The sequence below is a fragment of the Ananas comosus genome, linkage group 2, assembly GCF_001540865.1.
Source record: "Ananas comosus cultivar F153 linkage group 2, ASM154086v1, whole genome shotgun sequence".
Lineage (NCBI taxonomy): Eukaryota > Viridiplantae > Streptophyta > Magnoliopsida > Poales > Bromeliaceae > Ananas > Ananas comosus.
This window is the reverse complement of record NC_033622.1, coordinates 13,035,900-13,062,779: the sequence shown is the minus strand read 5'-3', so window position 1 is coordinate 13,062,779 and position 26,880 is coordinate 13,035,900. Positions and strand designations below refer to the sequence as shown.

The following is a 26,880-nucleotide window of genomic DNA, read 5'->3' as shown; positions in this document are numbered from 1 at the left end:
GTCGTGCTAGCTTTTAACGTGCAATCCCTAACACGAGTTTTTTCGGTGTATTTTTTCAGCCACAGTATTCGTAAACATCCAGCGCCGGTTGGTACGTGCGGACTAGTGAGGCGCCTCTCGTTCCAAATCGGGGCCAGACCCCGTCCACGATCCTCGATTCGCCACCACAGAGTCGCGCCGAATATAAAGTTATAAACCCTATCCCTCTCGTCTCTCGAACCCTCCTCCCTTGCCTTGTTCCCGACTCCACTTCGGATTCTTCACGTCCTATCCGATTGAAATCGAGCAATTACGAGCTATGAGACCGCTTGATTTCCCAACACTTGCTTGTCGCTGCAGCTGAGGGGGCGACGATGGCGACGGCGCCGCACCATCGGCTCACTCGTGGCGGCGGCGAGGCTCGGACGCCGCCGGGGTGGGTGGCTGGGCCCATCACCAGGTTTTTATCTTTTTTATTTTATTACTCTTTTGTTGTAATCAACATAGATTTTGGTTTTTTTTTGGGTGTAATTTTGGTTTTTCTTTGTGAGAGTTCTGTTTCCTCAATCTGCAGCACTTCGAAGATTTATGCTTCGCATAAAGCTTTTGAGATAATACCTATCCGCAAAGGCGTTACTGATCCTAATGACCAAAATTATAGTCCTCGCATTCGGAAGAAGACCTGCTGTATAACGTGCTCGCTGCGTGTGCGTGATACAGACGTTCTTAGTACAAGGTGGCTAGAGTATAAGAGACATTGGCGGCCTCTTCAGAGGGCGAGAAAGGTCAGGCGTGCAACTCCATTTGCTTCTCCTGATGACGGCGTGACAGTCAATGGAGTCCCGCAAACAAGTTCGAGTAGTGAGTTGGAGCAAATGAGGGTTAAGTTGGATCGAGCTTTACAAAATGAAGATCTAAGCAGCGGACTCATCCAGTCCATACATGATGCGGCAAGGGCTATTGAGCTAGCCATTCTAGAACATAGCTCGTCATTAAAAGACACTTGGTTTCGGAAGACATGGCTCGGTGTGGACAAAAATGCATGGGTTAAGACACTGTCTTATCAGGTTAGTAAATGAACATCCCTTTATATGTTTATCTGGTGCCATAGTTTTTGCATGCATAATATCTGATATATTTTGCCATTTCGTTTGGTGTCCTGCTTAGGAGCCGTTGGTACATTCAACTCTACCTGCTAACATGTTTCGTTAATTCGCTTGAAAATTTTATACAACTACAATCTGAGATGCGGCTGATGATGATAGATTAGCATTACGATTTGCTTACTGCTGTTATTTCATTAGTTGGTGATAGATTAGCATTACGATTTGCTTACTGCTGTTATTTCATTTGTTGTTCTGCGTGCACCTATAAAACCTGTGTCTTGAAAGGAATGCACCTCCTGAAAGCATGTGTTTTTTTGGTCTGCATTTGATATTTCAACTAACTTATGTCTTCAAAAGGACAGCTCGGGTTGTTACTTCCAATTTTTATACTCTGTTCATGGTATAGTCCTAAGTGGTTATTGTATGCTGTTTATTTTTATTTCAATCTTTACCTCATTTCTGATTATTGATCAGCAAATTAAGTTTAGTAGGTTTAAGATCAAATGATTACTCGCCTATTCAATAACTGAACTGTACCCATTTTGCATGCTTCATGTCGTTATTCACCAGAAAGGTATAAACATCATGGTGTTTTTAGTTTTAGGTTGTTTGGGATAGAGTGGGAATAGTTGTTGTTGATACCCAAATATCTGACCGTGTAAGGTGTAATGGGATTGCCACCTCGAACTGGCAAGTAGAAATTCCCCATTGGGAATCCAATTTCTGGGATAGCAATTTCATAGGGTAGAGTGGAAATCTGATACCTCCATTGGTAGACTGCTCTCTTACTATCCTCCGAACAAACACAATGGCGCAACACCTTCAGCGGAGAGTTCCCATGGATTATGCTTCTCCACCTCACCGGTACACTCTAACCAGTGCCATACTTGAAAAATGCTTTACTCTCCCTTGGCATGAGAATGTCTTACCCTCATTTTTTCCATTGGGAAAGCATAAAAAATTTACAAAACATGACAAATCTGATGTATGATGATTCAAGTAATTGACCAGAAAAAAGGGTTTCCATAGGCACTGTACTTAAAGCCCCTCTTTTTTTACCTTTTTTTTTGAAACATTCTTGGACTAAAAGCCAATATTGTTGTTCCAGTTCATAATTTTTTTGTGACCAATCCAGTAGTAGCAGGTCCATCATTGTAGACTAATGTTCTGTTATTGCACAATGGCATACTATTACCATATTTTGCTATTCCATCTTCTCAGGACTTTAACAATCTATTTTTCCAGGCTGCTGTGGATTGTTTATTAAAAGCTGTCATTGAGGTTTCATCGAGAGGAGATGGTAGAGACAGGGATATCAATATTTTTGTGCAAAAGAGTTTGTTTGCTTCCTATGTACTGTCTTCTTACATCCCTTTTTTCCCTTTTGTTGAATACTTTTATTACAAGAGCTGCTTATCTAATTATTAGCAAATATATCTTGAAGCTATTATGATAGTTGTGATGACTAACTATTTTTAATCTGTTTGCGAGTGATGCTGCTGTTAAGTCAATTATTCTCTTTGGGTTAATGTTATTTCATCACAGAGCTCTGGATAATTTTTTTTTTTTTTTGTTATTTTAACTTTATGCACATAATTTTTTAATAATAATTGATAAATGATACTGGTTTTATTGCCATAACTTCTTTAGAAGTGTATACGTGTTATTGGAACATGGGGTTTTATGGATATATTCTCTTTATGCTCAATAGAGTATTCAATATTCAAATCTTTGACGATTGTTTCTTGGTGTATTTTCTCTCTTTCATTTGGTACACTTTTTTCCTGAAAAAAGAAAAAGAAAAACTTCCTCAGTTTACTTGCCATGTTAATTGTGCAATCAGTTTCTTAAATGCAGTTTAGTGCGGCTATGCGGTCCATTAGAGAGTATAACCCAGGAACAGCTGTCTAGGAAGCAACCGGCAGCATATGAATGGTTTTGGTCCCATCAACACCCAATGGTCGTGACGACATTTGTAAATCTTTTTGAAAAGGATCCCTGCTTTAGTGCTGCAACATCAATGTAAGGCCGTGTTCTTCCCTGTTATATGCTTAAAATTGAACAAGATTCATGATAATCAAGTTACTTAGTGTGGATGTTTTACAAATTACTACTCTCTTTCTGTCAGATGCTGTAAGGGGGAGTCGACAAGTTCATCTACTGCAAGTGATCTCTCACTACTTATGCTTGCTCTGAGCTGCCTTGCTGCCGTTACAAAGCTTGGATCAGCAAAAGTTTCTTGTCCACAGTTCTTTTCCATGGTCCCAGACGTTACTGGTAGATTCATGGATATGCTCCTTGATTTTGTCCCAATAAGTGAAGCATACAAGTCCATGAAAGCTATAGGCCTTCAGAGAGAGTTTCTTTTCCATTTTGGCCCTAGAGCTGCTATAGGCAAATTTCTTCATGATCATGGAGTCGAGGAGATATCATTTTGGGTTGATCTTGTTCAAAAACAGTTGCAACGGGCTATAGACCGGGAAAAGATATGGTCAAGACTGACAACATGTGAAAGTATTGAGGTGAGAATTTCAAGTACCTTCATATATAAAATGTTGTAAGGCTCTTTCTTCTTTTCTTAACTAATTGTTGAAAATAGATAATCTATTGGAGAGCTTTTGTAACTAGTTCTAAATCTTATCATTTGAATTTTATGTGGCCATATTATTTGTTTGGAACTAAAAATCCAATTGTGTCTGCCCATGATATTTCTCAATTAATTTTAAGTTATTGGCTACATGTAAAATTATTTGTATTTGTTAGATAATTATGAAAAATCATGGTAAGGTTGGAGGCAGTTTCTTTTTCTTTGTCTTTCATGCTTGCTCATACAGGAAACTTATGAAACAAGATGACTACTTTGCTAAGTTCCCACTGTGGCTAGAACTTGCTAAGTGCTTGTCGGTATCCTATAGGTTCTTTGTAACTTCAATATCATACACTGACAGCATACGAGGTGAAAGTGTTGTTTTGGTTGCTTGATTCTAGTTTTTCGTATTCTATGTGCAGTTTTGTTTGTTGTACAAATCTTACGACTACAACATATCCCATGTACTTCATTAGTTACTGTTAAATGCTTTTCTTGGCCTCACAAGCATTCTTTAGTATCTCTTTTCCGATATGCTGATTCCAGATGATTCTTACTCTTGGGTTAGACCACATTTGAGCTTTATTGCAGGTATTGGAAAAGGATTTAGCAATATTTGGATTTTTTATTGCGTTGGGCAGAAGTACGCAATCTTATCTGTCTTCCAATGGTCTCACTGCTATAGATGACCCGATACAAGACATTATAAGGTCGTATTATCGTACAAGAACTTTTCCCGCTTAACCATTTAATTGGTTAATATTTTTTTTTTTCATCATTTTGTTTATTGAAACTGTCACTATTTCAGTTATCTCATAGGGGGGAGTGTGTTGTATTATCCACAATTATCATCCATTAGTTCCTATCAGCTGTATGTGGAGGTCAGTATACAATGGACTTTGTCAATAATACTGTAAGATCCTATAATTGGACTCATTATATTGTTTTACTCTTTTTGGTGCTGCAGGTAGTCTGTGAGGAACTGGAATGGCTTCCCTTCTATCAAAGTACTTCATCCATCGCATCATCTGATGGTAATGTTAAAGGAGAAGGAACATCTACAGAGGAAGTAATTTCCAGAGTTTTAAGTGTATGCTCTTACTGGATGACTAGTTTTATTAAGTACAGCACATGGCTTGAGAATCCATCACATATAAAGGCAGCAAGATATCTATCTAAAGGGTATGGAAATCTCTGGTCTTTATGGTTGGACTATCTTTAACCTTTTATATTTTAGCACATGAACCATTTATATAATAGTTGCATTCTTGTTTTCGTGTTATAGACACAGCATGTTGAATGATTGTATGACGGAGCTTGGTATAGCAAAGTAAGTACTTTAAGACAATAACATTTTGTATTACCATTTTATGTTAAAAAATATGCTCTAAAATGTTATCTGAGGTACAGGAATAGGAGAAAAGATACTAAGGAGTATTTTGATTCAATTGAACAACCTAGGGCAAGCCTACCAGTTGATTTGGACCTAGATTCTTTTGATAAGGTATTTAACATATATTATTCTGAGACTAGTTTTTGGGTCTGAAGATTTATTCTGTCAAGTTGTTACTCGTTGGTTGATGCATATTCATTTCCTGGTTGCAGGCGCTTGAAAGTGTCGAGGAAGCTTTGGTTAGATTGGAGAATTTATTGCAAGAATTACATCTTTCCAGTTCAAACTCCGGAAAAGAACATTTAAAAGCGGCCTGCTCTGATCTTGAGAAGATCAGAAAGCTTAAGAAGGAAGCTGAGTTTCTTGAGGCATCTTTTAGAGCAAAGGCAGCATCACTTGAGCAGGTAAATTTTAGCAGTTTCTGTAATTTATCATATTCAAGCAGATTTTATCCTGGGATATTTATCCGAGTTGGGAGAACAACTTTTTACCTAGCATCTCACAAAAATTTTGTAAAACCTCATTCAACTGTATCTTTAAAATATGAAGATTTTAGTGGAAGTGGCTGCAAGAAAGAAGCTATAGCTATTTCTTCATTTACTTTCTTAGGATGCAATCACAATTTGTTGTTCGACTGTATATCGGAAAACTCGCACTTTACATCACCTTTGCAGTGTTTGTCCACAACAAAACTCATACACCATTATCCAAGAAAGGAATATTTAATTATATGCCATTTAATATTCTAGTAGTAATTATCCCATTGCTGATATCCTTTGTTCTTGCTTTTCTTATTCTTGCTTGGCTTGAAATTAGGAAAGTGCTTATATTTGTGACATTCTTTTTCTATTTCTTTTTTGACAATTTTTTGTGTTGACTAGGTTGACACTGATGACAGCCCGCTCTCATCTGGTAGTGAGCAGGGACGAATTAAGAATGGGAAAACTTCCAATGAGGCTGCAACATCTACCAATCCAATGGAGAGGTGAGTCTTCTAATTTAGGTTTGTGTTTACGCAAACATTATTTGTTTTATAATACTTGTCAATAAGGTAATCTGGTTTACTTGTCCTTACCTTAAGAAAATTGATCTCATCGTGAGTTGCTAGGGTGGAAAATGAACCTCGTGGTTTTTGGACTTCCTTGGTTTGGAGTTCCACTAAAAAGAGTGAGCCCGGAAAACAAACTGCAGATCAAGATGTATGGCAACTCTTACTTAGTGTTTTTGATGTTTAGATGTTGTAGCAGTGAAGTGCTCTCGTATTCTTTCCCCAAAATAATATGTGCTGACCAGAACAGGAATAAAAAAAACCCTCTGCAGGCTGCCATTGCCAAAATGAATAATCAAGATTCAGAATCAAATGATATTCGCCGCTTTGAGGCATTGAGAAATGAACTGATTGAGCTTGAAAAGAGAGTCCAAAGAAGTACAGATGATGCTGAAAATGAGGAGGTATCTCTATTTAATATGGTTGTTTAGCCATGGTAAATGAGTTTTCTTGTCACTCTAATGGGTAATTGTCAAATCACACAGATTTTCCGCTGTATAAAGAGTAAAGTCCAAGTAGTCTGAAGAGTAAAGACCAAGTAATATATGTATACTGCTTATAGATGCCAGGCATCATGTGTTGTTGTCATGTGATTAGGTTAGATTTGATTAGTTTCAACATAATATTTGGGTTTCTAACATGTTGTTTCTAACTATCTATAATGTAATACTGTGCGTGTGCTTTAAGGCTGTGATATTCATAGTTGGCTAATTCCCGTATTATATATGGTCCATTCTCTTATGTTTTGTTAAAATTATTACTATTGTATATGGTATATTGAGGTTTTGTAAACTTTCCGTCTTGTCAATGAAATCGCTCTCTCTTTCTTAACTGAACCATGAAAGAAAAGAATCGAGATAAGTGCTAATCATTTTTTTTAATTCATATAATCCCAAAAAAAAGGACTGGTTTTTGTGTTTATACTGTGTTTATCCAATATGGTAGTTTTTTTTTTTAAAAAAAACTTCCCAGGATAATCTAAACAGGTGATTGTAAGACTATCCATTACAGCTTTAAGTACAATTTGAACCTCTCGATACAGTGGTAATTCTTAATACAATAGCATTTGAAGTACCACAGATGTCCAAATATGAATTTTTTTTTTTCTTTTCCTTGCCATATTTCTTCTCTCATAAAAAGCATCCTAGCTACTGGAGTTTCCTGACCATTATCCTTTTTTAAAAAAATTTAATTAGGTGCTTATGCCTGTCAATTCCTTGTTCACATACAATTGGAATTTGGCAATGATATAACCTAGCTTATCTCATCTTTTTTTTTTTCCTTTTTCCGCTGTTAACTTTGAGACTATTTCTCAGGAGACTGATCCTGTAGATGACAGAGATAAGCATGCCCCTGCTGCAAAGCCTCTTATGTTATTGCCCACTTCTAAGAAAGATAATATGATTGCCAAGTCAATGGAGAAACTTAAGGAGACCACGACGGTATGACTCATTTTATTCTTTTGTTGATTTGATAAAANCCTCTTATGTTATTGCCCACTTCTAAGAAAGATAATATGATTGCCAAGTCAATGGAGAAACTTAAGGAGACCACGACGGTATGACTCATTTTATTCTTTTGTTGATTTGATAAAAGAAAGGTTATTTAGATCAAAAGTAGAAAGTTATACAGATCAATGGCTTTGGGACTGTCTGTTCTGTATTTTTATGTGTACATTTGCGAAACATGCAAGATATTGGTTTGTCGTTCATACTATTATTAATAATACTAATCAATGGAACGAAAATAAAGCTGCTTTTCAAAATCATCTGACAAACGGATATATTTTGTGACATGCAGGATATTGGCTTTTGCATTCATGATATTATTAATACTATACCTATAGAACTAAAATAACAGCTGTTTTTCAAAATACTCTGACAAATGGATATGTTCGGTACTTTGTTATGAATCTGTAAACATTATTAGAGATTTCTATACCTGGATTTAAGCTAATTTCAAGAAGCCTTTATATTTTTAATTTGAATTATATTATTTCTTTCCAGCATATCCAGTTTTCCAAATTCTCATCAGTTCATAACTAGTTTGAAAAAAAAAATTTCTCAGGTAAAGAAACATGTTTGCAGAGCTGATTATTTTGATTTCTATACACAGGATGTATGGCAGGGAACTCAATTGTTAGCCATAGATGTGGCAGCTGCCTCGGTTCTACTGAAAAGATCACTTACTGGAGATGAGCTTACAGATAAGGAAAAGAAGGCTCTTCAGAGAACTGTTACTGATTTGGCATCTGTCGTGCCAATTGGGATACTCATGCTTCTACCTGTGAGTCCTTTATGCTTTTAAACTGTTTGTGTTCTTCTGCTCTGCTTGTATTTGTTGCATACTAAGCAGATTCATTACATAGGTTCCAACTCGATACTGAAGATAGTGGCTTTTATAGGAAATCCTTCTGGTAATTTGATACAGCTAGAGAATGACTGCTGTGTAGTACCTCAGTGGTCATAGGTTGTGTTGCTTACTAATATATTCACAAATATCGAGTGTTTTTATCATTTTGATTTGGAAGTCTTGAGATTGTTTGTTCTGTAAGGAAGTAAGTATCATGATCTAAATTATCATCAGTTAAGGATAATTCCATCTGGATGAGTTTTCTTTTGTTAATATCAAATATTTTGTCAATTTTGAGGTTCATTCTGCGTTACCTTCATTAGTGTCTGAGCTATAGATGAAATCCATGAACTATTGGAGAATTTCCAGGAATTTAGTAGTTCGTAAATTCTTTCATTCAACTTACGTTACGAATTTCTCCAACATAATGCAACATACATTACCAATTCCTCCATTTACTATTTCATCACCATTAATACACAGGTGAGTTATTCTTTTTAGAAACAGCTCCTCTATGTATGTATTCAGGTGACAAAGCTACTAAACTTTCATTTTCACTTCTCACTACGTAACTATCAAATAGGTGTACAATGCTAAACGATGGCTATTAAATTACTTGACGCCTCTAATGTCCAGGTTACTGCTGTGGGGCATGCGGCCATTCTTGCTTTTATTCAAAGATATGTTCCTACCCTGGTATGTAGTGTCCCAACCTTCTCCTTTACTTTTATGCTATTTACAAACACTAGCTCATTTTTGTGATCTACTGGTTTTTGCAGATTCCATCCACATACGCCCCGGAGAGGTTAAATCTCCTAAGGCAGCTTGAAAAAGTAAAGGAAATGGAGACAACAGAGTCAAATCCTGATGAAGCAGCAGAGGCAGTCAGTTTGACTAGCAGCTCAAAATAACGGTACCTACTGAGTTTGAATACACTCCTATCAACAATGTAAGCGGAGCAATTCTAATCAGTTCTAATACTATCACATTTATTCTACTACTTTGATGACCTGCTTCCAATCAATAGTTGCAGTTCTTAACAGATGTTGATGGCAAAACCCATCCTGTTGCTAGCTGCGGCAAACATGCATGATATTCGCCGAGAAACCTGGCATTGTGTGAATTTCTAGCCCTCTATAAGACTATAATCCGTTATTGTATGTTGTCTTTCATCCTGTAAGCATAAGAGGACTGTACAGAGATTCTTTTAAAGTGCATTCATGGTAACTTGTAGCACAAAATATCTCTCATTTCTCACCAGCCCAAGCTTCTTACTTTATTATGAGGTCAATATGTAACTTTGTACCTGTAAAACTGATGTAAAATCATAGAAACCAGATAACATTTTTTTTTTTTATAAAATTCAACACAATCACTAGATGTTATAGTTGAACCATAAATTAAGATATTAGTTTCTGAAATTTTAGAGTTAACTGCCTTCTTGTATTCCTGTGTAGCACGCTAGATGTTGAGAGGCTTTCATAACATTCTTCTAAACTTATTGACTTCCTGTCGTAATTTATCTATGTTTTATTATTTCTGTTACTTAAATTTCCATTTGCCGTAGAGTTGCTGTTGAGTCGTAAGCAGTATACGTGTACCCGCAACTAGAGAAATATTGCATTATTACTGTGGAAGGGGCTAAATATGATGATTATACGGTACGCTTACTCCGTTCCTCCCGGAAAAACATGTACGTATATCCCTCAACTATAGTGTGTTTGAAGACGGGCCCCTCAACTTTACTTTTGTTTTTACCGTTTAACTATAAACTTTTTGTTAATTTGAGTTGTTATAATTAGCCTAATTTAAAAGTTTGTTAAATTTAATAGCTACAGTAGCTATAAATGGTTGATGGTTCCAGTTATTGCCGGAAAGTGATTTAAGTTATTATGTTTAATGAATCTACCAACAAATTGCTTTGATTAATTAAGTTACTTAATCTTAAAAAAAATAAAATTACCAACGCGGTAACAAAAAAAAATGGGGCCACTTGAAAATGGCCAGTAGTTGAGGGATTCTCCGCACGTTATTATTGTTTTTTTTTTTTAAAAGTTTTTTGGCTGCACAGCGACGTTAATACAATTATACAATTCGCATGGGATTATTTGGCAGTGTAAGCACCTGAAAAGCGGCCTAACCGGTTTCGTCAATAGAAGGTTTTCTGTCATCTTCCTCCAGAAAGAGGCCACGCGGACTGGACGGAAGCGGAGGTTCTGGTGCAAGAAGCAATCACGAGAGTTGTCGTGATAACAATGGAAAGAGCAGTAGTACAGCAGTTATCAATTAATTAATCGTAATAATAAAATAAATAAATGTATAAAAAAAAGATAACGCTAGAGAATTTCTCTGGGATCGCACGATCGAACGCGTGTCCGGAGCGAACTCGTGGGTCCGCTCCCCGCTGATCGAGGTCGGATCACCGCTCTCGCTCCCTGCGCGGGCCCAGAGAAGAAGAGGAGCGAAAGCCCCCACTCTGATTCGCTTGGTCTTTCTTCTTCTTCTTCTTCTTCTTAGTGATGGAACCTCTGCTCGCTACGAGCAGAGTCCAGGGAACACGGGGCTCCTCCTCCTTCTTCCTTCCGAGCAGTGCGAGCCATGGCCTCCGTTCCCGAGCGGGGTGAGCTCCGCTCTCCGCTCTTCTTTCCTCCTCCTTTTCCTCTCGCGTTTGATGGATCATTTGGTTATGGTACTTGTGTTTTGATTTTTCGGGTTAGTTTGTAAATTTAATTTTTGGTATCTTTTTACTTGGGTTTTTGGTCCGAATGCGGCAGAGAATTTCTCGCCATTAGGTTGGTAGAGAAGGGTTTTGGTTGGGTTTAATGTCGCTCTCAACGCTTCTGAGGATGGACGTTGGGAGGAAAAAAAAAAAAACAGGGAAGAAGAAGAACAGCAGAGTAATTGGTATCACACGTCTTTACATATGCTTCTTCTTCTTCTTCTTTTTTAATGCTCTGGAGTTGTGATTGTTTGAGCGCAATGCAAGGAGAGCAGTTGCTTTTAATTCGGTAATATCTGGAGTTTTTGCATTTGGACTGCATTTACCTGAATTTGCCGTTGTTTTCCATGTGTCGATTGGTTTTTTTTTTTTTTTTTTTTTTTTTTTATTTTTAATTTCATCCCCTTTTTGCTTTTTACTAACCATTGAATGTATGTATGTACAACACCTTTAAGCTCTACATGTTAAAATTTGTAATATTTAATAACCTTTTTCTTTCATGGTACCACCATATGCCTATGTAAAAAGTTTATGGATTTTCATTTGCAACAGTTCACATTGATTGTTATCCATATTAGTTTACTTGAAGTTGTTCATATTTTCCCATACTTTGTGCGCGAGCTTTCCAGAATTCTTTTTCTTTTTCGTGAGTTTTTAGTGTATATTTCTCGCCTCCACCAGCGTGCTTTATTTAGTTTGATATATCTTGGTACTAATAAAATTTCAATGTTCTATGTAGAGTGAGATCAACTAAAGCTATAAGTGCGTCTCGCTGGCAAAGTATATTTGGAAAGGCATGTGTCCTTTCCTTTTTTTTCTTTCTGTGCCATAGTAATACATTGGTTGTTGTTTACTTTGAATTCAAGAGAACTGTGATTGGTGGCATAGGTCAGAAGCAGCGACTTCGCCGCATGCGATACTGCAAAAGTATGTTGTCGGCATGTTGGAGAAGGCGTAGTGGAGGTAAACATTATGTTGTTTAGTATGGAGGCATATACTGTCACTAAAATCTTCCTATTTCACTGTTGTTATCATTTATAAAATTAAATGCAATGTAAATTAGATTTATATATATATATATATATATAGAGAGAGAGAGAGAGAGAGAGAGAGAGAGAGAGAGAGAGAGAGAGTCTGGCTACGGTACTTGTAAAAGTACAAAGCACTTGGTGCTTGTAAATTTTTTACTGTTAGATCTACGCCTTTGATCATTTTTACCCGTTAGATTATACTATTCAACCAACCACCCACTCAACCCTAAGGGGCCCACATCATCTTAATCGCACATTCCTTAATCCAAGGGCCGAAAACTTACCAGTACCTATGACTTGGTACTTTTAAAAGCATAGGAGCTCAATTATATATATATATATATATATATATATATATATATATAATTGAGCTCCTATGCTTTTAAAAGTACTAAGTTATTTGGTACTTGTAATTTTTCACCATTGTATTAAGAGATGTGCGGTTAGGATGATGTGGTCCCCCTTAGGGTTGAGTCAGGTGGTTTGGTTGATAGTATAATCTAGGTTGTGAAAATGATCAAAGGTATAGATCTAAATGGTAAAAAATTTACAAGCACCAATAATCTTTGTGGTTTTACAAGCACCATAGCCCTGACTCTCTCTCTCTCGTCTCTCTCTCTCTCTCTTCTCTCTCTCTTCTTCTCTCATATATATATATATATATTAGTGTAAAATATAATATAATATGTACTGAAAGCAGTACTATATGCTTGAGATATATTACTATTTCGTCATTAATATTTTCACTTCAGGAAAAAGCTCCTCAAATGCTGGATATGAGCCTTTCACTGAAATATTCTACTGGTAAGGCTTACCCGCTTGGAGCATCAGAAGTTGAAGGCGGAGTTAATTTAGCAATCTTCTCGCAGCATGCTTTCTCGGTTACACTTTGCTTGTTATTATCAGATAGGTAATCCTCCTTGATCCCAAAAATTTGTCATGATTTTCTATGTAACTAAGAGTAGTGATGACTATCTCCTGTTGTGCAAGTTGGAATGCTGATTCCTCATAACAATATTAAAAGATCAGCTTATGTAAATTTGCAAATATTTTTGTAGACATCTATTCCTTAGCAACATTTATAACTTTTTTTCATTAGCTTGCACATGCCTTTTGTTTGGAGTTCATGTTATTAATTTGTAATTTACCTGCTGTTTTCCTTTCTTTACGAACACTGGCATCTACTCCTTTACCTTTTCATCATTTTTCCTTGTTGAAACTAATTGAGATAGCTTGACATCTCTGACCTATACTGTATAGTTATTGGCTAGGAGTGTTTGTCCATTCTGGTGTATCAAAATTGTTGACGTTATTTTATGTCGAAGTTACTGTTTGTGTACATGGATGTATATAGATAGATTTGTAAATAGATGCTCATTTATATCTGTTTGAATCTACTAAATATAATAGTTTTGCAATGGACAAATTTTGGCGTATGGAGTCTTAGTAGTAATTCAATAGTGTACTTAACATAAATTTTCATATACTTCGGTATGTTTACTCTTACTGATGGAGTTTGAGAAAAAATGTGAGTTTTAGACCAGTACTTTCCCTCCTTGTCTTAAATTCAGAAAGATGAAGATTTTCTTCCTATCTTGATTAAAAGAATATGAACCGACTCTATCATATGGCGTTACAAGATGTCTTTAATTGTCATATTCTTCTTTAGGGAGGATAATGAGGAACCAGATTCTGGCATTATTGAGGTCGAGCTGGATCCACAAAGGAATAAAACTGGCGACATATGGCATATCTGTGTGGAGGTAGTTTGAAAACTCAACATAAGGTTGATGCCTTGATTTTTTTTTGGTCAACTGCATTTTAATTGTGTGCTTTTGTGTAAATTTAGAATTTCTGCTGCCCTCAGGTAGATATTGAAGCGTCCATATGTGGCTAGACAACTTATGAGATAAAATCTACCAATTTTCTTGGCCTTACATAGATTCTATTGTTTGAGTAAATTTGACATGATATTTTTTTATGGGACTTCTCGCAATTGGTAAGTTGCACATCCTGCTTCTTCCTCCTATACTCATGGTGTAAACTGGTTTGTGATCAGCAAAGGGTCATTGTGATTCAATCTATGCAAAAGTTATGTGCTCTTCTTTGTTGAAGCAGCAAGTCATTGCTTCAAATGGACAAACCAGAATTAAAATGATTTGAAACATGGTCCAAATCTGACAAAGACAAATCAGTCATGCAATTTGTCTAATAATCCCATATTACAGTTTGAGCACCAACAACTAATTACAATTGAGAAATAATTTGTGTAGCATTGACTAACCGATGATGTGGACTTTACTTTAGAAAGTAGGAAGGTTTCTCGAATTGTTTTCCCTGTCAAGCTTAGCTGTATGACAAATTTTGGAAGAGTATTTCCTGCAAATGGACAATATATAGTGCATGTTTATGGTTGTTGGTTCACCTCATTCCTCAGCGCTGTTACTGTCCAAATAGCTTATTGTTAACTTTCTCTTACTCTGAAAACTTAGGGCTTGCCTAGTTCTGGTGTTCTTTATGGGTATCGCATTGATGGTCCTCGGAGATGGGAGCAAGGGCATAGATTTGATAGTAGCATCATCCTTCTTGACCCCTATGCAAAATTAGTTTCTGGTCGAAAATTTTTTGGTGATACCAATGATAAGTCATCTAAATTTCTGGGAACCTTTGACTTTGTTTGTTCTTCTTTTGACTGGGGCCCTGATTACAAGCTTCCGAACATACCTGAGGTAAATCACTATGTATTTGCATTTTCAGAGAATAAATGGACCCTAATATGAATTCCTCATTTTGTCACTTTGATATTCACTACTTCATTGTTCAGGCTGACCTTGTCATATATGAAATGAATGTTCGTGCGTTCACGGCTGATGAATCGAGTGGACTAGATGTAGACATTCGTGGGAGCTATCTCGGTGTGATCGATAAGGTCGGTTCTCTCTGGTTTGGCGTAAGTTGTGGCGTTAAGTGTTTGCCACTAATTGTATGCAAGATAACAGTGAGCTAAATACTGTTCATGGCTTCTTCTAATATAGGTGCATTAATTGATTTATTCTTAGTACCTCATTCTTTCAAGTGCTACACTGTGTTGATATTTCTGCATGCGGCTCTTTACCGTATGCATTGGGTACCCACAATAGCAATAGTGATCAGGCAGTTGGAATGTAATGATATGTTGTTATCTCTATGATTTGCATCCTTTACATGATATTTGGTTCTGATTCTTTTAGATCCATTTCTTTAGTCTGTTCCTTTCAACATTACGCTGTGATGATATACATAATTAATTAATTATGCTTCATTTTAAGTAGTATAAGTTACACTAGTCAATACTCTAATTAGATGAGGTGAGCATGAGATTATTATGAGAGATAAATCTAGCCATTATTATCCTGCTTTAGTTTACATAACAATTTGCACAGAATAGCATCATTTAGTTAACATCAATATACATGAGAATTTATTAAGTTAAACAAAGCAATTGAATAATAGAATGCTAGGCATGGTTGCACACAGTAGGTATGAGATTTTATTTCCTGGTTTAGAGAGTATGATTTTTTTGGTACTTATTTTTTAAAACATTTTGATTTCTTCATGCATTCAGTATTGCAGATTATTTGTAGAAGGCTACAAGCCATTATCCATGTTTTGCAGCTATTGTCTGTTTAATGTATGTATCATTTGCATGACATTTCATCTATCTTTGCCTATCGAGAGTGAAAGAAAAAAGAAGAAGAGAGGCAATATATCTATCTCATTATCATGTGCTATCCTGAGCTATATATTTGTCAACATACAAGTTTTTCAACCATATTTTAAGCTTTTTATCATGTGAATGATTGACAAGAAGTGACTCCATTATTTGAAGGTCGACAATTTTATAGTTGATGTGTGGTTCGTCCTCGAAGGTTTTTTTTTTTTTTTTTTTTTGGAGAGATAGGTAGCATGCTACCCGTTTCGTTTATTTCATTTCTAAATAAACTTAGCTAGAAATGTGAATCAACTAGGATTCGAACTTGGGATCTTGGATACCAACCCCCAAGCCCTTTGCCACTTGCGCTAGGGACGGTCGGTGTCCTCGAAGGGTTTTCCTTAAAAATTTTCATTCTTCTTTAGATTCCTCACTTGTTGGAACTGGGAATCAACGCTGTGGAACTGTTGCCAGTTTTTGAATTTGATGAGCTGGAATTTCAGAGGTATCCAAACCCCAGAGATCACATGGTATGCTTTAACTTATTCTTATTTATTCCTCTTTTATGATAATTGTCATTCCTTTGATTTGTAATTTCTTAATATTTATCGTACTTGTTAGGTTAACACATGGGGTTATTCTACTCTGAATTTTTTTGCGCCCATGAGTCGGTACGCCAGTGCTGGCGGTGGTCCGTTGGCTGCTTCTCAAGAGTTCAAACAGATGGTTAAAGCTTTGCATAATGCTGGAATAGAGGTGAGCAAAGATACAGTCGGCTGCTTAAAATTGTCACGATTTAATCCATCTAAGTATTTTGTTTAACTTTAAATCAAATCTTAAGACAAGCAGTGGCTGCAATTTCAGGTTATCTTGGATGTGGTTTACAACCATACAAACGAAGCTGATGATAAAGACCCTTACACTACCTCTTTTCGGGGCATTGACAACAAGGTGAGGTTCTGCTTTACTCGGTTTGTGGTTTTTCTTGTGTGCATTTTCTGATCAACGATAGAACTGACTTGCTCATCTAATATTCTGTATTAAAAAAAAGAATCATTAAGCCTTCTGTTGACTTCTTCTTGACAAGAATATATGTTCTTGCAATTTTATTTTCTGCTTTACTAAGCTATTTAATGTATTCTGTGGTTACATGGAGTAAATTTTTAAAATTGGTGCTACTTACATTCAATTAGCCAATTTATGTTAGCTAGTCAGGAGTTATATAAGCTTGTCAGTCAACATTTACACTGAGTAAAAGGAAAGCTAGATAAGGATAAGCACTCAAACTTAACTCTTCTGATTTCTTTTTGATTGTGCTTACTCGAGTTTGTCACACAACATAAGTTCACTGGTGTAAATCCTAAGACCTAATGATAAGTTTGAGTGTTTATCACAAAGGTGGAGGAGAGTTATCGTATCTAGAGACCACAGTGTGCTATGACTTGAGTTTGCTGAACATATGAAAGGATCAAAGGAGTTCAGAACATTCATTCAAAAAGAAAGGAGTTCAGAACATTTAAGAATACAGTAGACAAGCTAATAAATTTGCATGATTTTCGATGGAAAACAAAACTAGCTATCATATACTTGTTTCAGGCAACAAAAGTAACTTTGATCTGCGTCGATTCTATTCATCTTAGAATTAGCATTTATTTATCTTCCTTTTTGATTGCTTGATATGCTTGTAGGTTTATTACATGGTGGACCTCAACAACAATGCTCAATTACTCAATTTCTCAGGCTGTGGTAACTTCTTTTCCTCAGCTGCATATTACTGTCTATCAAAATTTTTGTGCTGATTCTTCCATGTTTTTATTCTTTATAGTGTGATAACAGCAAGAATTGTCCATAATAGAACTCTTGAATTTTCCGTCCTGTGTTAATAAATATTTTTCAAAGAGAGAGACAGGGTAGTTTATGATAGTTGCAGAATGATCTTTAAACATTTGCCCATCTGGAGAAAAATATTTCTTCTGCATGACTCCTATATCAGTTTCATACTTGTCTTTGAATTATTAAATCAGAACATTTATTAATAGAAATTACAGAAGAACAATATAACTGTATCTGCACATGTTTTGAGTCCAGTATGAACAACTCTTTGCGCTTACACTATTTACCTGGCATATTTTATTCAAAATTTTAAGCTCTTTTTCTGTTGTTATCCAGGAAACACATTAAACTGCAACCACCCTGTTGTTATGGAACTTATACTCGACAGCTTGAGACATTGGTATTGCTTACTTTTTAATTATGATCTTAAGTTACATATTATGGCTGAGTTGAAAGTCCTAACATATATTATATCCCTATAATACCTACAAATTCTATTTTAGGCTTTTCTCACCTTTATATATTTACCTTGGAAAGTTTGACGATTGATTTCTTCCTTCGTTTTCCCCCTCTCAAAGTGAGCATTGTGCAACTATTTTTTATGTAGCTTAACTTACGTTGGAATTACATGATATATTGGTAGCTGTGGTTATCTCCTCCACACCTCTCAACTCTTTTTCTTTTTTCATTTTGGATCATTTATGCCTTATATACCAAAGTGAGGGCAGAATATAAGAGTGTTTACTTTTGCTACACTCCTTTCGTGTCGTAGTGAAATCTTTTAGTTGTTTCTCCCTCTTGCAATGAGCCTCAGCTGCAACCTATACTCTAGTATTCTGCCTACCAAACCTTCTACCACTAAATGAATTTGGAATCTTCAGGCTTTAATATCAAATAACAGATTTCTAAATCTTCTATTCACAGGCAACATGTTTTGAATTTTTAACATAGAATAAAACTGCTTATTTTTTAATTGATAATGAGTAGTATTTGTACTTTCGTCTGTATCAAGGGTTAAGGAGTACCACATAGATGGATTCCGTTTCGACCTAGCTAGTGTTCTTTGTCGAGGATCTGATGGGAGTCCCCTCAATGCACCTCCAGTTGTGAAGGTACTTTTTACTAGGCAATGTATTATTGTTTATATTTTTCTAATGACTTTTAATTGTTCTAGGAGATGGATGTGAGTCTTGCTCTTAGGTAAACTCTTTTATGGAGAGTTTGTTGTGATAGGATCCATGCTGATGGGAAACAATTAGGATCAGTTTTGAAGTCTTTCATTTGTGCAATGTTGGTCTATACTTAACAAAGGGTTGGCCTTTTATAGCTAGGATGAGCAGTGAACAAAATGTAAACATGGATTTACGTTGTAGTATTTGTAAAAGGTTGGAATTAAATGAAAGTATCACGAAGTGAGAAAGATCTTAATTGTTAATATGTGAATACTGTATCATCCAAATTGTTGGATAGTCGCTTTTGATGCTCCAACAACTTAATACTTATTTTTGTGATTTTTTTCGTTTTCCATTGGATTTTTGACCTAATACTTTTCCACACTACTTAAGAATATCAACTGCTAGTGATGAGCAGTAGCATTTCTACTTTTCTTTAGCTATTGGAACTTGAATTATCTGATGGGGAATCGCATAAACAAATTGCTGTAATAGAGTGCAAAGTGAGGAATAGTTTTGTGGTTATTGGTATTTCACTTGCAGGCGATTGCTAAAGATGCTATATTGTCAAGATGCAAGATAATTGCTGAACCTTGGGACTGCGCAGGACTTTATCTAGTTGGTAGGTTTCCAAATTGGGATAGGTGAGTTGTTAGTATCCCTTTCGTTATGTTTTCTATTGCTCCTTTTTCTCTCTGAGTTTCTATTCAATGTATTACTGTCTTAATAACAACTAGTATCAGTGTATGCTTCTTTTGTTGTCCTGGAGTTTTTGTCATATCGGTGAAAAGCAAGGAAAATATCAGGAACTACTTCAATGGGTCGATATATAACACTAGTAGAGATTCTTTATCTGAGTCCACTACATTCAGATTCTGTTTTCTGGATGAACTTTATTGTATTCCATTTAAAAGTTAGCGGACTAAATGAATCCGACTTAAAAACTATGGACAAAATTCAAGAATATATATCAATTTGTTGGTTGAGTTATTATTTTGGCCACTTTTATCAGTTAGGCATGCAGATTTATTCCTCTTCCTGTGAAGATCTTGTTTTTGCCAATAAATGTTTGTACGACCAACAAATATCCTGGCATAGTAGTTGTAAGAATGTAACTTGACGTGGGAGCTCGTGAGGACAAGCTCAGCAAATTATTTTCTGGTTGATATCTTGAAGAGAGGTATTAGATATTGCTCTTTAACAACACCACGAACAGAAGAGATGGATAGCAGGTTATTATTGAGAATAGCATGATAAATGTTTCAAGGGATGCTTGCTGAGGACAGGTGTTTAACGTGTTGGAAGGTGGAGAGCACCAAGATGAAGGTGGGGAAGGATAGAATAGATGGAAATTATATTAATTCTTCCTTTATTGCACGTCATAAAATTAGAAGATTTTTCTGCCAATCACAGCATCAAATCCTAGATTGTCAACATTAGAAGACTTCTAGACTAGTTGTTATCTTCTTAAAGTAAGTGTTCATAGTTCGGGTTTGATGTTTTATGATATACCCAATACATTGTAGTGTGAATATTGATTGAGATTCTGAGATACTGAGATATTAATATAATTGTTTTTTATTCTGCTGAAAACCCGAACCTCTATTTTTAATATGTCTAATAGTTAGAATCTGTTTCCATATATTAATCTTACAGATGGGCGGAATGGAATGGAAAGTACCGAGATGATATTCGGAAATTCATAAAGGTGATAGATAATCTTGAGAACAGTATTGCTAAATATTTTCATCATAACGGGCAATATGATATCATGCCATGCTTATGCAAGAACTCTAATTTGGAGTAAGGGGCTGCATTAGTGATTAGATATGATTGAATTTTTGGACTTGCATTTTTGTCTTTTCAGGGTGATCCTGGTATGAAAGGGGCCTTTGCAACCCGTTTATCTGGATCTTCTGATCTCTACCAGGTAGGTGATTAATTACAAGAATTTTTGCACTTGCAGTATATCCGTAATGTTCCACTGACAGGTTGGCAAGGTCTTTCTGATTACTTGCCTCATATAATCCTATATGTGTGGAAGGACTTTATCTGTCTGGTCTATGTAGCTACAAAGCCACAAATTTTAGTGGTATGGCATTTCCCCAGATTGCTTGCTAAATTATCTTTTGTTGGAGTTACCGGCAAAGAGTGGATTCAATTATGCAGAGCAGAAAGGCTTTTGGTCGCTAATAATTGAATCCTAGGATATTTAAAAGGATTTTAAAATCTACTCTAGAAAGTTAGACAAAATTTTATATAGTGTTGTAAATATATCTTGATATAATGACACCTCTTTTCTTAACATATCCCCATTGTGTAGTCCGACTTTTCTAAGCAAAGAACCATACCTATTCGAAATTGTTTATCAGGATCAAATAGTCCCACAAACACTTTATTCATTTATTCTGTCAAATCTCTTAAAGAGTATGATCTTTACTTCATATCATCTATAGTTGTTTATCTATTCATCTGTATTATTGGACTTCCTAGTTATGCAACCATGGTGAATAAATCTGAATGTCATATTTCAGCATCATGCTCCTATATTTAACAGGTAAACAAGCGCAAGCCTTACCATAGTGTCAATTTTGTCATTGCACACGACGGATTTACTTTGTATGATCTGGTTTCATATAATAACAAGGTACTTTGAGCAATCCTTTAAAATGCATGAATAGTCATACATAGAGATGTTTTACTAATTTGTTTTTTATCTTTTTTAATTTGAAAAACCAAATCTTATAGCACAATGATGCTAATGGAGAACATGGTCGTGATGGAAGCAATGATAATTTTAGTTGGAACTGTGGATTTGAAGGTACTTATCAACTACATGTTATTGTTTTGCTTGCTAAATATTTTGCTTACAGCTGAGAAGTTTGAATTTCTCCGATTATCTAGAAGGATTGCAAGTTGTTCTCAAATTCCAGTCACCATAGACATTATAACAGGTTATGTAGCTCGATCGACTTACTGAAATTTCAACTCGGACCTGCACTCAATAAATATACCAATTAACATTTGGGGAAGAAATGAAATACTATCTTTTTCCTTCACTAATGGAAAATTTTTAGTTCTTTGTTGGTTTCATCTTGTTTTATAGCTCTTTTTGCCAGAATGGAATTTAAAGGAAAAGGATGGACGATCACAAGAGAATTTTTATAGTATTTTGAGGGGGAAAAAAATAGGGAAAAAGGTGCATGATCTCGACGAATATATTTGTTTGAGAGACAGACGAAGGAAAGGTTCCCTAGATATGTTTTATGATAATCCTTCAGTATACCATTTATCCATACATTCTTTAATTTCAAATTATCGTTGTATCCATTGTGGAGCTAGAAAACCTGAAATGTCTCAAAGGTTTATTTATGAAATCTTAATAATAGGTTCAGTTTGCAATTTAAAACAAAATCGTAAATATACATATATATTGTAACCATCTATTTGGTCGACATTTTATGTCTGTGACTCAATTTGTTCAGTAATTCTTGATACTTTCTTTTAGCAATTAAAATGAATAGGTTAAATTTTACTTCTGTCGTGTCACTGGATATATCTATTAGCATATTCTCCGCCTATGGTTGGCCATCTTTTATCAGATTAAGCATTTTTTTTTCCTTATTCCTTTTGATAGGAGAAACTGATGATATTAATATTGTCAGTCTGCGTTCGAGGCAAATGAAGAACTTCCACATGGCATTGATGATCTCTCAGGTAACACTCAGATGATTATTATCCAGTCACTATCTTATTATAGTTTACTTCCAACACTAAATGGATAGGCTGTTAAAGCAACTCAGAATAATACTAATGTTGGTTCTGTTCATCTACTGAAATCTTTTGCGGCACTTAATGCTGAAAGTTTGTCAGCAAGGTGATCATTTATATTCGTTGCTAGTATAATAAGTGCAGAAGGAACTTCTCAGCACTGCTTTGCCTCTCTTGTGCAATCGACATATGTCATTTCATATTTGTTCACATATAAAACCTATTATATAAGCAGGGGACACCAATGATGCTAATGGGAGATGATCATTTATATTCTTTGCTAGTATAAAAAGCGCAGAACGAACCTCTCAGCACTGCTTTGCCTCTCTTGTGCAGTCGACATATGTCATTCGATATTTCTTTACATATAAAGCCTATTATATAAGCAGGGGACACCAATGATGCTAATGGGAGATGAATATGGTCATACACGCTATGGAAACAATAATAGTTATGGGCATGACACTGCCATAAATCATTTTCAATGGGGACAGGTAGCGAGACTTTTTTTTCGGGTCCTTTCTGTTTATTTTTGTGAAATGTAAATACTGATTGTTATCTCTCATGTTTTCCTTCTGTTTTCATTAAATCAGTTGGAAGCAAGGAAAAATGGTCATTTTAGATTCTTCTCTGAGATGATAAAGTTTCGTCACAAACATCCTGTACTGCATCAGGACAAGTTTCTTACCAAAGTAAGATTTAGGCTTTGTAATTGGATTGTTTCATATAAATAGAATGATCTAGACATTTAAGCAATTTCTTTTTTTAACTTGGAGAATCATTATAGCTGCAAATGTTCAACCAAATGATCAATACCATGCTATGGATGTTTTTCAATTGCAGCATTTTCTTCGTTGGAAGGTGTGATGCCTATATATCATTTTCTGAACTTCACTTTTGCTTACTGCATATTCAGCTAATTGTACAGAGGACTTAAAACTTTGATTCATCTCCCTTTACTTCCCAGTGAACGTGCTTTCCTGCACAAGGGGTGAAAATTATCTAAAGCTACAGTTAGAAAAGGGTGCTATTCGTTTTAATATTATATGGCAGCTTGTAATTTAATGAAATGGACGTCTCACTGATGCATCTCTGAAAATAGTTTGGGTGATCCAATGCAGAAATCTTGAAGGGGTAGGGTACAATATGTCTAGAATAAAGAACATCATGCTATCACAGCCATCCTACTTTAATTAACCTTTTACTTGGCACCTTCCTCAGAATTGATCAAATTATTTTTTAAATATACAGCCACATGTTGTTGTGGTTACATTTTTCTGAAGAAAAGACAAAATTCTATGCGATTGAAAGCATCAGCTGATGTGCACTTTGTATTCTTTTCTTATTCTTGCTATTGATGGTTTCACTTGTTAGCACCTATTTGTTCTTTTAAAGAAAAACAAAGAAGCAAAAAAGAGGGAGAAAAAAACCATAATCTGTTCTTTCAAACAAAATCTTATGTGTAGATTGCAAACAGTTTGACATCTGCTGGTGTATTCAATTGCATGAATTTGATTTGAGGAAAAATTAAAATCAATTTTAACAAAGTCAGGCCTTACTACTAGATTTGTGCGAGTTATCATTGGCATCTGCTGGAAGTTCTTCAATTGCTGATCAACTTTGTCATTTTGTAATCTGATCAACTGACTTATGCAGCATGATGTCACGTGGCATGAGGACAGCTGGGAGAACCATGATAGCAAATTCTTAGCTTTCACGTAAGGCCATCTTATCCTCCTCCATGCAAAAAAGACTTATGCAATTAACATCTTGTCGTAAGTTATAAATAAATCCATGATCTAATTCTTGTGCAGAAATTTGTTATACAATTGATTTCTTATATATGACAAAATTCATCTGAGTTTTTAACTTGCATTGATGTTAAGACCTAAAGCTATCAATTGCAATATCTTCTAGTTTCAGTCTTCTATGGTAATGTTGATCGCAGGCTACATGAGCGTAAATTTGGAGGAGACATCTACTTGGCTTTCAACGCACATCACTATGTTGTTGAAGCTATAATACCCTCACCACCCCACATGAGACGGTGGCACCGAGTGGTATGTTCTCCACATTCTCTTCATATATCTATTAACCAAGTCTATACTGCTAGATCTAAACCTAGCGACATTTCTATCTGATGCTTGCACTGTATATTTTGGTGTATCTCTTGTCTAAAAATTCAGCAGAAATTTTGTTTGGCACTGTACATTCGGTGGATTTCCATACCTTGCAGCTTCCTTCACCCATCATATTCACTAAACAATTGTTTGTTTCTTTCGAGGTTCAAACAGAAGATATAATTAGAAATTCAAAATGAGCTTTTCTGTTTAAGTTTCTGTTCTAATGCTTTACAAAGTTTTGAGACTTGGCAACATTAAAATCGAACACAGCAGATACTTCTTTAAAAAGTGGTTCTTTTCATTGCTTTTTTTGGAAAAAAAAAAATTATGATGATGCGCTTGTTTGGAGTATTCCTTGTAATATTTGGTTTTTGTCTCTTACAAGCTGTGTCCCTTATGGACCAGCCATAACTAGTTAACTACTATTAAAGACAAATTTTTGCCAAAAAGTCTGCTTTCAGCGCAAGATTAATGCGAGCTTCACCTAAAGTCAGTGGGTGAAATTAGAATATTTTGAAGGTTGAATCATAATGGCATCAAGATAAAGCACTTTATTATTTTTGAGTCAGAAAGGCTACTGTAATATTCTATCCATGGCCATTTTATTTGTCCAATTCTTGATGTAAAACTTTCCACTTTTTGCACTTAACTCCACATTATTACTGCTCTATTGCAGGTTGACACAAATCTGCAATCACCTAATGATATTGTTCCAGAAGGCGTACCATTCAGTGGACCAAGGTATAAGATTGCTCCAAACTCTTCCATTCTCCTTGAGGCCAAGCCGTAATACCGCATATTTCACTGCTGCTTATGGCTGGCATTTTACATGGCTTTAGAAAGGTTGGTTGTTACATCAGATCATAGTAAGAGTATCAAGTGATCTCGGACTTGGTTTATGTTTACGAGAAGTAAAATTTTGCCATTCTAAAACTGAAAAGTCTGAAATGGAGATCCGTTCTTAGACAATGCTACATATAGAGACAGGATATTTCTCACTTACAAAACAAGAATGGAGGTAAATTACTGACCGTCCCTAGAGCACGTGGCAAAGGGCTTGGTGATTGGTACCCGAGACCTAAGTTCGAATCTTAGTTGATTCACATTTCCAGATAAGTTTATTTCTAAATAAAATAAAACAAAACGAAGCGGGTAGCGTGCTACCTATCTCTCTAAAAAAAAAAAGAATGGAGGTAAATTATGTTTCAATCTCGAAAGCCCGGCAACCATAGAGAGCCTGAAAACATGAGAAGGTAACTTTGAGTAGTTACGGCTTAATTATTAGTTTCATGTTTCTTAAATCTGTGTTAGCATAATGTTGTAGTTTCATGCTTCTTGTAATTGTTGTAGCATGATTTCAGTTATTATCCTGAGCATTATGATTATGATTTGAGTTGCATCACATAGCGGAGCTGCAAGGGATGTTAAGCTGTTGTCTGGTTTGTTAAGGATGTTGCGTGAGTCCATGTTTTAAGGAAAATTCACCATTGTTGCTTCGCATTTTCTTACCTATTGTTTAGGTAAGAGTCAGTGGTTCGTATTTTTCTTTCTTGATAGTTCACGGTACAAACAATTGGCCAAATAATTGCCCAACCAGCCTATTAAATTATGATCGTGGTACGAGCCGTTGTGAAGGATTACTAAAGTTCAATTTCAATTATGGGCCAAATTATTGAGGCTAAAAGTATTTGAAAGGTGCCAAAATGTCGCCCTCTATTTGAAGTGAAGAGGCTGACGTTAAAGAATATAGAGGACAAGGCCTCTATTGCCATTTCGTAAAGCAAGGAAAAAGAAGAAAAAAAAAAAGGGAAAAAAAAAAACAGAATTGGTAAAATGACTGGTAAGCCCTTGTGCTATCCTGATATTGCAACTTGGGATTGTACCTATGTTTTTTTTTTTTTTTGCTTGAATACTTTAGTTTTCCAACTTTGTCTATTCTGTGCTCTATTACCAAACCACTGAAAAAGGTCTTGATCTTTGCTGTAAAATGGTACCTTTTCAATTTTGTTTGTATTGAAATTAAACAAATTAAGTTACCTTATGGAAATGATAAACTAGTTATCTTATAAGGTAAA

At 35.6% G+C, this 26,880-nt stretch overlaps 2 protein-coding genes across 12 annotated transcripts; both read left to right on the top strand.

The window, feature by feature from the left end:
• LOC109725950 lies at window positions 70-9,886 on the top strand. 8 transcript variants are annotated; one of them, XM_020255368.1, is made up of 20 exons: window positions 78-439; window positions 554-1,046; window positions 2,331-2,412; window positions 2,933-3,107; window positions 3,214-3,607; window positions 4,264-4,382; window positions 4,481-4,553; window positions 4,640-4,854; window positions 4,958-5,002; window positions 5,083-5,176; window positions 5,278-5,469; window positions 5,947-6,050; window positions 6,174-6,264; window positions 6,386-6,517; window positions 7,430-7,508; window positions 7,625-7,671; window positions 8,229-8,399; window positions 9,102-9,161; window positions 9,245-9,414; window positions 9,493-9,886. In XM_020255368.1, exons 1-19 carry the CDS (start codon window positions 354-356, stop codon window positions 9,374-9,376), a joined length of 2,784 nt encoding a protein of 927 aa, XP_020110957.1. In that variant the 5' UTR covers window positions 78-353; the 3' UTR covers window positions 9,377-9,414; window positions 9,493-9,886. The 8 variants fall into 8 exon arrangements, 7 of the variants coding, with proteins under 7 accessions (XP_020110980.1, XP_020110997.1, XP_020110989.1 ...); XR_002220392.1 differs by lacking the exons at window positions 7,625-7,671; window positions 9,493-9,886 and adding an exon at window positions 8,949-8,993 and having other exon boundaries at window positions 73-439; window positions 7,430-7,555; window positions 9,245-9,292; XM_020255379.1 differs by lacking the exon at window positions 7,625-7,671 and having other exon boundaries at window positions 79-439; window positions 7,430-7,555; window positions 9,509-9,886.
• Window positions 10,301-26,442, top strand: LOC109725994 (isoamylase 3, chloroplastic). Of its 4 annotated transcripts, XR_002220397.1 has the most exons (25): window positions 10,318-11,085; window positions 11,924-11,978; window positions 12,073-12,147; window positions 12,968-13,125; window positions 13,885-13,978; window positions 14,708-14,944; window positions 15,040-15,144; window positions 16,332-16,436; window positions 16,528-16,662; window positions 16,771-16,857; window positions 17,595-17,652; window positions 18,076-18,139; window positions 18,752-18,851; window positions 19,455-19,555; window positions 20,568-20,619; window positions 20,779-20,841; window positions 21,469-21,558; window positions 21,660-21,732; window positions 22,549-22,628; window positions 23,072-23,176; window positions 23,276-23,374; window positions 23,470-23,543; window positions 24,339-24,400; window positions 24,631-24,742; window positions 25,482-25,501. XR_002220397.1 is itself a non-coding variant. In XM_020255420.1 (24 exons), the coding sequence occupies exons 1-24, from the start codon at window positions 10,985-10,987 to the stop codon at window positions 25,593-25,595; spliced, it is 2,325 nt and encodes a 774-aa protein (XP_020111009.1). In that variant the 5' UTR covers window positions 10,516-10,984; the 3' UTR covers window positions 25,596-26,442. The 4 variants fall into 4 exon arrangements, 3 of the variants coding, with proteins under 3 accessions (XP_020111027.1, XP_020111018.1, XP_020111009.1); XM_020255420.1 differs by lacking the exon at window positions 23,470-23,543 and having other exon boundaries at window positions 10,516-11,085; window positions 25,482-26,442; XM_020255429.1 differs by lacking the exons at window positions 24,339-24,400; window positions 24,631-24,742; window positions 25,482-25,501 and adding an exon at window positions 23,650-23,692 and having other exon boundaries at window positions 10,311-11,085.